An 11,161-nucleotide genomic window follows, 5' to 3' on the forward strand; every position below is an offset into this window, starting at 1 on the left:
GTGGGGGCCGAGGTCCCAGGCAAGGAAATCTGAGCTCCGCCCAGGCCCCAGGCCTCACCTGGGCCCCGGAGAGCCGCCCTCGCGACCTCCACACCCACAGCTGTGGGAGGCCTGCCGGGGAAGCTCCAGACATTGAAAACCTGGTCCTGCCAGGTCTTCCTCTCCTGCTGGAAGCTCCCACCACCTGCCATTCCTGAGCACGGAGGAAGAGCCCAGGGCTGAGCGCACGGCGGTGGTGACAGGATGGTCCCAGACCCCAGCCCAGGGCTCTGTGGAGGGTCGGGCAGAGAGGAGAGATGTGTGTCCCACGGGACACACGACCAAAAGGGCCAGGACAAAGGGCTTCTAGACCCGAGTCATCACTCCCAGTTCCAGCCAGCTCAGTCCCTCAGGCAGAAGCCCCTACCCCACCCCAAGCCAAAGGCTCTAGGCTGGGTAGAGCTGCAGTCCTCAGCTGGGCCGGTGGGTCCAGCCCCCTCTCCTGACCGCTGCCAGGGTGACAACAAAATGGTCCTCCCACGAGCCCTGGACAGAGGCTCCCCACCCCGGGCCGGGCACACAGAGAGGCACCACTGTCTGTCATGTGCACCAGCAGAGCACATGTGAGCACAGGGCCAAGGGGTGGGGGGACGTCCAGGGCAGCCCCACCATTAGGAGACCCGGGTCCCCGAGCTGAGGGTGCTTCCCTCTGGTCCTGGTGGCACCCGTCCTCCAGGTATTCGCTTGTGCAGCCAACGCCCAGCCCTGCTCAGAGCCCAGGATGCCGCCTCCCCGGGCCCCCTCCCCGGCCGAGCCCTGCCCCCTCCCCGGCACTGGCCCCCTGTACCGTCTCCCCAGCCCTAGGCATGGCCCCTCGCAGACCCCCACATGCCGATCGGCACTCCTGCCACAGAAGCCCTCCCAGCATCGGGTCCTGCAGGGCCCTCAGCCCTGCAGACACCAGGCCTCCCCAGGGGTCACCCACAGCAGGACCCCAGCGGCCACGGAGAAGGCCTGGCGGTGGACAGTGCCCTGGCGAAGGCCCCTCCCGGGGTTCTGAGCCTTGTGGGAGAGCCTTGGGCACGCAGACAAGACACAGCAGGGCGGCGGGGTGCTGCCCCGTGCAGACTTGAGGGGGCCCAGAGGCGCGTTAACAAGACACATGTGCACGTGTCAGCCTGAGGGGAAGCACCTGAAACACACACGTGTTCACCGCACCTGTGTATCAAGCATGTGACCACGGGGCTCCCGGCCTGCCCTGGCCACCTCCCCCATCACAGATGCCCCAGCGAGGGATGGCCCCTCACCCGAGCCCAGCCTTCCCCTGCGGAGGCCCAGCCTCTCAGTGACCGGGCTGGACAGCGCCCACTCCAACCCAAATGGATCGAAAGGCAGCAGGCAGGACGCCACCGTGCACAATCTGGAATGAACCGGGAGGGTCATGCAAACGCTGGGGAGGGAGGGCAGGGCACTAGGGTCTGCGGGGGGCGGGCGGGGAAGGGGGGCATGTGCGTGCTGTCCTCGGCTTCTGCCGCGGGCTCAGGCCAGGCTGCACCCTCTGAGCTTGGGGTTGGCGCCAGGCAGGTGGGAAGGGGGAGGGAACAAGCAAGACCAGAGGCCCCATCACCCCGGCCCCACCGGCTGCCAGCTTGGTCTGTCCTCTGCGTCCCACGGACAGAGAGCTTGGTCCAAGGTCAGCGAATCTGGCCTCCGGAGCATCCCAGACCCACGGGGCCCAGCTGAGCTGTGTGGCCCTGAGGCCACGTGGAGGGACAAACACCGCCCCCTCCAGGGCCACAGGGAGGCCTGGCCTCCCGTCCGACTCAGGACTCCGCAGGAGTTGACTCGAGCATGAACCAGCCCCGCCTGCCCACCAACCTTCAGTAAGAATGCACGGACAGGGACTTCCCTGGTGGCGCAGTGGTTGAGAATCCGCCTGCCAATGCAGGGGACACGGGTTCGAGCCCTGGTCCAGGAAGATCCCGCGTGCCGCGGAGCAACTAAGCCCATGCGCCACAACTACTGAGCCTGCGCTCTAGAGCCCGTGAGCCACAACTACTGAGCCCATGAGCCACAACTACTGAAGCCCGCATGCCACAACTACTGAGCCTGCACTCCAGAGCCCGCGAGCCACAACTACTGAGCCCGCGTGCCACAACTGCTGAGCCTGCACTCCAGAGCCCGCGAGCCACAACTACTGAGCCCACGAGCCACAGCTACTGAAGCCTGTGCGCCTAGAGCCCGTGCTCCACAACAAGAAAAGCCACTGCAGTGAGAAGTCCGCGCACCGCCAGGAAGAGCAGCCCCCGCTCGCCGCAACTAGAGAAAAGCCCGCGCGCAGCGACGCACACCCAACACGGCCCAAAATAAATTAATTAATTAATTAATTTTAAAGACAAAAATGAATTCATGGACAGACCCGGAAGCCAAGCTCACGGACGCTCCCTTGCTGGGTGTGTCTCTGAGCGCTCTGCTGCCCCGCATGCATACACACTCCCCCCACCCACGTGCTTGTCCGAGGGCCCAGTCGTGCCTGTGACCCCTCCCGCCTGAGACACAGAGTTACTGGCTCCCTCCCTCCCAGTGCTGCCTGTGCTCTGCGTGACCAGAGGGCCAGTCCACAAGTACGCCATGGGCATGAAGACCTCCCAGGAGACAGGCCCCAGGCTCGCTCAGGGCAGGGGCGCCTCCGTGAAGCTCCCCCGTCGGGCCCAGCAGGGCTGATCGTGGTGGCTGGCATCTGGGCAGGAAGGAGGGGACAGGGCCTTACTACCCCCACCCCGCCTATTCCTGGGGAGGGGAGAGGGAGTCCTCTGGTAACTGGCTTAACAACCCTCCGAGGCTGAGAAGGGCTGGTGCCCAGGGGAGACATGCACCTCCTCCGTGCTTCCTGCTTCTCAGCATGGGGAGGGGGTGCGTGGGCAGGGCAGGCCAGGGGGCCTCAGGGCACCCAGCCTCCAGCCCAGGCTGCCCCTCAAAACCCCACATCCCGAAGGCCTTGGACGGGTTTGGACTCTGTACTCCATCCTGACCTCCAACCTTCCCGCCCCTCCCAGCCCCCAGGCCAGGGCTCCTGCCGAGGCGCCCTGCTCCCCGCACCCCACACCCCTCTGACCCTCTTGGCCTAAGGACCTGGCCGACCCACGCTCCCCTCCTCAAAACCCTCAGGAAGGCCAGAGCCCGCGTCCCTAGAAGGGCGGACCAAGCTCCTTCCTCTCCCGTGGCCGTGCCCCACACACCTGCCAGGCCTCCCCTGTCTCCTTGGTTTCAGCACGAGCATCGCCGTCTCCACAGGACCACCCTGTTGATGGACAGATGTCTCTCTGCTTCCTTCCCCCTAGAGCCCCTGACCTCCGGCTAAACCTTGTGATGCACCTGGCGCTTCCCATGTTGTTTCCCACCTCCCCCGGCAGAGGGGCGGCCCTAGGAGAGCAGGAGTTCCCCCCTCTTTGTTCACTGCTCTTTTCCTAGACAAACACTTGCAGAGCAGACAAGTGACTCCGGGCCCAGGGCTGGGATATTCCGGAGCTGGCTGAGCAGCAGAGTCCCTGTGGGACCCCGGTCTGGCTGCCCCAGGCCTCTCTCAGCGGCCCTGAGCCCAGGGCGATCAGGAGCCGTCAAGAACCCCCAAACCACGACCTGCCCCTGGGGACAGCTCAGTGCCACTGGTGCTGAAGGAGAGAGAGGGGCAGCTGGGTGCCGGGTGGCAGGGCCAGGGGTCCGAATGGCTAGGTTTGAAACGGGCCCTCTCGCTTTTACAAACAGAGTTCTCTCTCTGCTTCCCTGGACATGCGCTCTGAATCACCTGTCTCTTCTCAGCGAGCTAAGCCTCCCAACTACCTACTTAGAGGCAGCACTTACCCTTCAGGGCTATCTTCCGAGGCCTGAGGAGGCGAGCAAGAGAGGCGACGGGCCTGGTGGCCAAAGCACACACAGAGGCACGCAGGGGTGCACGCATCCGCCCGTGCCCGCGTGTGTGTACGCCTGTCTGCGCAAGTGCGTGCTCTGCCGCGCGCATCTGTGTGATGTGTGCACGTGCGTGTGTGTGTGAGACACGACCATCGGGTTCAGGTGGAAGGTGGTTGCCACACCAGGTGAGTCACACACAGCTGTGAAAGACGCTCCACTGAGCTTGCCTATGGCTTGACGCTGTCTCCGGTCTCCCTGCCCACCAGCCACACTGGGCTGGGTCAGGGCGGCTGCACCCCCTCCCTGCCTTCTCCCTCCTCCCTGCACAGGGGTGGGGAGGGAGGCTCACCGCCAGGACCTGCTTCCCCCGACCCCCCGCCCCGCCCCAAGCGGCTGCACAGAGCGCGCGCGCACACACACTCACACCGTGCAGACTCCCACGGGCTCCCATCGCGCAGGCCCCAGCCCCAGCCCCGGCCCCGGAGACCAGGCAGAGGTCTCGCCCCTCCCCTGCGGCCCCCACCTCTCTCTCTACAGCCTGAACGCCCTCACAGGCTGGTTGGAAACAGCCGATTCACTTCTGAAAATGGAACTCATCTCCCCAGGACGACAAGCGCACAATGCCCAACCCACGTGCAGACAAAGCCCCCTGCTGCTCCGGGGGCCAGAGAGCAGAGGCTGAGGCGCCCCCGCCGCTGAGCCGGCGTGAGGGTCCCCACACCTGCAGGCCCAGTGCCCCCTCCTCAGCACCCCCAACCCCTGCTGCCCCGGGGCCCCCATCCTCTCAGCTTCCACCCCCAGCCCCCTCAGACGGGACGGGCCGGGTGGGGAGCCAGCAGCCCCCAGGACAGACTCAGGAGAGCGGAGATCAGGCCGAGAGGGGCTCGGAGCCCCAGACCCTGCCAGACACTGGTGGGGTGAGCAGGGACCCCAGCCTCACGGCTTGCCTCAGAGGAAGCCAGGGCCGTGCTGGGAAACCGCCGGGAAGTTTCCTGTAATTCTGACACCGCCTGCTCCTCCCGGGGCTTGAGGGGAGCCCTGCCTAGAGCAGCCGGGCCCGGAGCAAGTTTGGGGTGGCGCGTGGTGCCCTGCTGAGCTGGGGCAACGAGCAGGAGGGGCATGAGGGCGAGGAGCCCCGATGACAGGCCCACGCTCGGGGGGCGCCGGTCGGTCACGCGCTGGCTGGCGGGCAGATGGAGCCCTGGGCCCCCCCAAGGCACTCAGGAAATAGGGACCCCCGGCACCCATCCCACGGGAGACCCACAACCAGGCCCAGAGAGGTGAGCCCTGCCCCACCCCAGGACAGCAGCTGAGCGACAGGAGGCCTGGGCCACTCCCTACCGGCCCAGCACCAGGGCAGTGGTCAGCCATTCACCCCCCAGGCCAGCCTGCACGCTGGCTCACACGTAGGCCACATGGTCAAGGGGAACGGGCGGCCCATACGCCAGGCCTGAGCCTCTCTCTGTCCTGTCTCTGGTGTCCAGGAGCTGTGACCTGACCCAGCACCCCTCCCCATGCACGAACACCCCCAAATCATGAAAGTCAGACCCAGATGCAGGGGCCTCCCCTCACACTCACTGACCACCCATCCCCTGGCCTCGGTGGGTCTCAGGCTGGGGCACCAATGACCAGTCCAGAACTTGCCCCACCCAGACCAGAGGGCGGCTCCCTCCCTCCCAGGCCCAGCTGGTCACCTTCTCTCTGCTTCTCAGAGAGAATCACCTCATACAAAGCTGTGAAGCCCATGTAGCCCACGTGGGACCGTGAGATCCCGAGGAAAGTTCTAGCCCTGGTGCCCCCCGTCCCCACCTCACACCAGAAACAAAAGCCGGCATGTAGAGACCACTTGGAAGCACGGGGTTCTTGGGGGACCGGGGGAGTAGGGGTCCCACCTGGGGGCAGCCCACTGGACGAAGGCTCGGCCCTGGTGGACAGCTGGAGCCCCTGGCCAAGGCTTGCCGCCCTCGGTCTCCCAGAGCCAGCAGCGCTCACAGCCCAGGGCTCCGCGTCAGCCAGGGGACACCGCCCCCCCGGCCCCGCCACCTCCTGGCACGTAGCAGCGCTGCCACGAGGCTGGAGACTCTTCGGGAAGCCAGCTCCCTCTGAGGCTGCCAGCGAGCAGGTTCTAAAAGTCCCCCAGGTGGTTAAGGACGGACTGGGACGCTGGCAGGAGGCCCATCGGCGGGGGCCACACCTCCCCCCTCCACCCCTGAGGCCGCCTGAGCTGGCCACCACCACATGTCACCCAGGCCACCAACTTCTGGCCATGTGTCTCCAGACAGGTCAGCGACGAAAAGTGCCGGTGGCCACACGCAGAGGGTCTGCAGCGTGACTGGGAGGGCACTGCTCCAGGCCTCCCGATTCCAAGGGGGCCAGGAGTACGATGGGAGGTGCATTTTCAAAGGGACTGTCTTGACTCACGTAGCTTGTGCTTTGGGGTGTGGCCGGGACAGGGGCTGGCGTCGGGGCGGGGGGGGGGGGGGGGGCAGGTCCAAGCCCTCCCTTCCCAGAAGGGTGGCTGGCAGCTGCTCTCTGCAAGAGGAGGGGGCCTTGGGGGAGGAACCCAACCAGCCGGAAGTGCTACCCAGGAGGAGGTGCCCATGCGCTCTGCCAGGCTCTCTCCTGCCACTGGAAAGGGGTGGATGGAGAGAGACGCCATGAATCCTTGACCCCGGCAAAGTGGCCACAACTTCTGCCAGAGAACTTGAGGCAGCTCCCATTCTAAGCTGACAGCCAGGTCCCAGAGTTTCTGGTCGTTTCTTTCTCAGAATCCAGCCCAAGGAGGCCCCTGCCCAGATTCCCAGCTCGGAAGCACCTCCCACCTGCCCAGGGCACAAACCATTATCGGTCCTGCCTCACGATGGAGGCCACGGGGCCGGAGAGCCCGGACAGCCGAGGCTTCCCCTTGCCAGGCACAACGGGCGCCGGCCTCTCTTGGGACAACGGCACCAGACACAGCGTCACACTCCCTGAGCCGCTGCCGGCTCTTCACGTGTTCCTGCCAGTGGTGTACGCTGCTATCTGCGCCGTGCGGCTAATGGGCAACGCGGCCGCCATCTGTGTGATCCTGAGAGCGCCCAGGATGAAGACGGTGACCCACGCGTTCACCCTGAACCTGGCCATCGCGACGACTCTTCACACCGGTGCTGCCCACCAACATCGCCAAGCACGTGCTGCAGCGCTGGCCCTTTGGGGAGCTGCTCTGCAAGCTGGTGCTGGCCACCGACCGCTGCAACATCTTCTCCAGCGTCTACTTCCCGGCCGCCATGAGCATGGACCGCTACCTGGTGGTGCCGGCCATGGTGCGGCCCCGCCGCACGCCCCGGCACACTGTCCGCGGGGCTGAGATCCCCAGCCTGTGCACCTGGCTGGGTGTCACTGTCACAATGCTGCCCTTCTTCACCTTCGCCGGGGTCTACAGCAATGAGCTACAGGTCACGAGCTGCGGGCTGAGCTGCCCACGGCCTGAGCGGGCCTGGTTCCAGGCAATCAGCATCTACACGCCGGTGCTGGGCTTGGCGGTGCCCACGGGCACCCTCTATGTTCTCTACGTGGAGGCTGCAGGCCCTGCGGCTCTACTCCGGAGCCAAGGCTCTGGACAAGGCCAAGCGGAAGGTGAGTCTCCAGGTCCTGGCTGTGCTGGCCGTGGGCCTGCTCTGCTGGACGCCCTTCCACCTGGCCTCAGTCGTGGCCCTGACCACAGACCTGCCCCAGACGCCACTGGTCATCATCATCTCCTATGTCGTCACCAGCCTCGGCTACACCAGCTCCTGCCTCAACCCCGTCCTCTAGGCCTTCCCGGACCACAGCTTCTGGAGGAGCCTCTGCACCACGTTCCAGTGCCCGGGGGCATAAGCACCCCTCCCTCGCGGCCCACGCAACCGTAGAAAGCTCTGCTCCTTTAGAGCAGCACCCCACTTGTTCACATCCCATCACTATTTTCTCCAGACAGAAAGAGAAAGACCCACGAAGGCTGGCCACCAAGCCCGCAGAGGTGGCCATGGACCCACCCGTCTCTGCCTCCTAGACAGCCCTTGGGTGGCCAGCTGCAGGGATTCAGGTCCCGCCGACCCAGGCAGATGGTCCTGGCACAACAGACATCCTGGGGGGCACCTGGGGCAACAACGCCAGGTGTCGCTGTAAAAGCCAAAGGCGCACATCAAAGGAGGCCATGAAGCGCGCTCTCACAGCCCAAAACTCAGGTGACATTCCACCGGGAGGCCTGTGCCCGTGTCCCCTCCTGGCTCCCTCAGCAGGGCTCAGGCTCCCTTGAGCACCCCATGCCCCTTGTGCCCTTCATGCCGATGCCTGTGGTCCCCTCCCATGTCCTGCTATAGGACCCAGGGCCCTTCTGCCAGGACCTCTGGAGGGGGCACCTGTCACTTAGACAGGCTGGCACCTGGACCCCTTCCCCCCTGAGGTATGGCCTGGGACCTAGACTCTGCCAGCAGGGGCTCCACCTGGGGGCGGGGTGGGGACACTAAGGGGCTGGCTGCTCAGAGACCATTTCTGCCACGAGTCCTTGAAGACGGCTTTGGTGGGCCTCGGCCAGGCTCCGCACTCTTGGCCCCACGGCTCCCAGCTGCTTCCAGGCCTGGAGCTCCAGCCCTGCCGTTCCGTAAGTCACCTGCCCGGCACCCGATAACCCTGCGAGGCTTATGGGGCCCCAGGTTGGTTTTAGTCCTTGTGACACGGCTCTAGTCAGTCTGTCCCGCTGGCAAGCAGGACACACCTTTCGCCACCCGGTGAGGTGGCCCCCAGGCTGCATGGCCGCCTCCCCCCCCCACCCGGTCACGTGGAAGAGCTCAGACCCACGGCCCTCTCCCCTTCCCTCTCTCAGCCTGAAACAACTCAGAGGCTACCTCCGTCCTGTTATCTTTCTGACCACATGGTATTAGTAAGCTATTACTGTATAAAACCCTCCCCCAAAATTAGCAGCTCAGAACATTTACTAGTTCACAACCCTTGTGGGTCAGGAACCTTCCAGCAGCTCTCGGCTGGCTGCAGCTCAGGGTCTCTCATGACATTGCAGGCAGGACTTCAGCCGAGGTCCCAATCACCTGAAGACCACACCGGGGCTGGAGGAGCCGCTTCCTCTTGTGGCCACTGGCCGGAGGCCTCGGTTCCTGGCCCTGCGGGCTGTCCACAGGCTGCTCGGGCATCCTCCAGGGGTGGCAGCGAGCCCACAGGGCAGCAGCCGAGAGAGCCAGGCGGAAACCTCCACACCTTTAAGGCCTACCTGGGACGCCATTCTGCTTTCTGTTCCTTAGAAGCGAGTCCCCAAGTCCCACCCACACGCAGGGGCTGTGGCCACTTCTCAAACCGCCACTAGCACCCAGCCTCCCCCACGAAGAACTAGCTGTTCCCGATCCGCTCTCTCACTGTGTTGCAGTCACACCTCTCCAAGCAGCAGCCGTGATTACCTCGTCAGCGTTCATCCTGCGCCCTGCGAGCTCCTCGAGAGAAGAAGTTGCGGCTCCCACACCCCAGCTAAGACCCCAGCTGGGCCGAAGCGAGGCGTGAGTGCGCGTGGCGTGAGCGCGCGTGGCGTGAGTGCGCAGCAGCAGGGGCGGGGCTGTGTCAGCCGGAAGCCCACGGGAACGCCGGGCCGAGCAAGGGTCTCCCACCCCGTCCCCTGCAGAACATCTCCCTAGCACGGGAGGTGCCAACCAAGCCTCCTCAACGGACCGCACACTTTTTATCCCCTGGGGTGGCCCCCGCCCCACACACAGCCCAGCAACGGGAGCCACCGTCTCGCACTGGGGTCCATGGTGGGGGCCGAGCAGGGGCAGGCCCAGCCAGGCGGTCCACACCCGATGGGAGGGAGGGTCTTCACGCAGGGCCCGCGACACACCAAGGGTGGGGGAGACATGGGCCAGCCAAGGTTGGGGGGAGAGGAGAGCCCTCACCGGGATCCTGCCCGAGTGAGTTGTGGACCCCGGGGAAAACGCCCGCCCCCTCCACCGTGCCTCCGGAGATGGACTGGGGAACGGGGAGGGAGTGTCCCCATGCCCTGGGCTTCTGGGCCCAGAGAGAACTGGCCGTCTCCTTCCACTCCCCAAATCCCCTCGCCGCGGCCCGGACCCCGGCCCCGCACCACCCGGCGCGGCCCCTGGGCGCAGCCTCCCGCGGGCCACAGCGCCCCTGGTGGGCAAAGTCCAGAGCGCCAGGCGAGCCCGCAGCTTCCCCGCTGATCCGCTGACCGATCCGCTGACCCTCCCCCGCCCGGCCTTCCCCCACTACCCCGTGAGGAAGGTTTGGCGTCCCTTCTGCGCAGGCGGGGAAACCAAGGCTCAGCGAAGCCGGGAGACTTGACCGAGCCCAGCTGGTGGGGGTTGGGGCACGGAAAGGGGCAGGGGGCGAGGTGGCGATGCAGGCTGGGGGCCGGGTCGGAGCGGTGGGGCGTGGAGGTGGGGGCGGGGCGGGGCTGGAGGCAGGGGGCGGCGTCGGAGGTGGGAGCCGAGGAGAGGTCTGGGTGCAGGTGGAGAGGACGAGCCGTGGTCCGCTTCCGAGGTCCCGCGGGCGGCTGGCCTGCCCCTCAGCCCTGCCTGGACGGGGACGAGCGCAGACGCTCGCTGTGGGTTCGGCCTGGTTGGCAGCCCGGAGCCCACCCTGAGCCGCCTCCTCCGCCAGGACCCCGCTGCCTCCCCCCGTGCTAACTGCCACTGACCATCTTGCACAGGGCGTTCCCAAATGGCCAGAAGCCCAGGAGGACATCTGTGCCCTGGAAGGGCAGTGTCGGCAGCACCAAAGTGTCCGCCGGGCCCGCCGGGGCCAAGCTACAGATGTAAATGTCGGCTGTCTTCATCCTGGTGTGTCTGCAGAGGACGGGGAGGAAGAGGCTTCATTTGGCCACCTTGGCAGACCTGGCAGCGAAGGGCAAGGGGCCATCACAGGGGGCACCCTAAACTTTCCCTTGATGCTAAATTTTTGTGTTAACAGCAATTTGCTTGTCATTAAAACTTATATAAACCCGGACATTGGCCCCTCTGCCTGTGCCCACGCACTGCGACCGAGCTGGCCCTGGATGCCCCTGCGAAGCCCCTCTCTCTGACAGGGTTGTCTGCCCGACAGTCAGCCTGGGTAGAACCGGGCCCACGCAGGAGCCAGGAGGATACCAGAATCTCAGGGCTGCCAAAGGAAGCGGTTCTGTGCATCTGTCATCAAACTCCCTTGGATCCGCCCAAGGAACGAGAAAGGAGCTAGAGCGGGGGGAGGTGGGAGTGAGGAGAACCCGTAGCCCACTGTGGGGAAGAACCCACCACTGGATCCG

The 11,161-nt window shown here is 65.6% G+C and overlaps 1 protein-coding gene across 1 annotated transcript; it reads left to right on the top strand.

The window, feature by feature from the left end:
- The first annotated feature begins 6,748 nt into the window (after window positions 1–6,748).
- Window positions 6,749–7,743, top strand: LOC132596375 (neuropeptides B/W receptor type 2-like). The gene is given in 3 exon segments (XM_060293400.1): window positions 6,749–7,017; window positions 7,019–7,441; window positions 7,443–7,743. Coding segments are annotated over 3 exon segments (993 nt in total).
- Window positions 7,744–11,161: the final 3,418 nt, after the last annotated feature.

This window comes from Globicephala melas, unplaced genomic scaffold (genome assembly GCF_963455315.2).
Source record: "Globicephala melas unplaced genomic scaffold, mGloMel1.2 SCAFFOLD_92, whole genome shotgun sequence".
Taxonomy (NCBI): Eukaryota; Metazoa; Chordata; class Mammalia; order Artiodactyla; family Delphinidae; genus Globicephala; species Globicephala melas.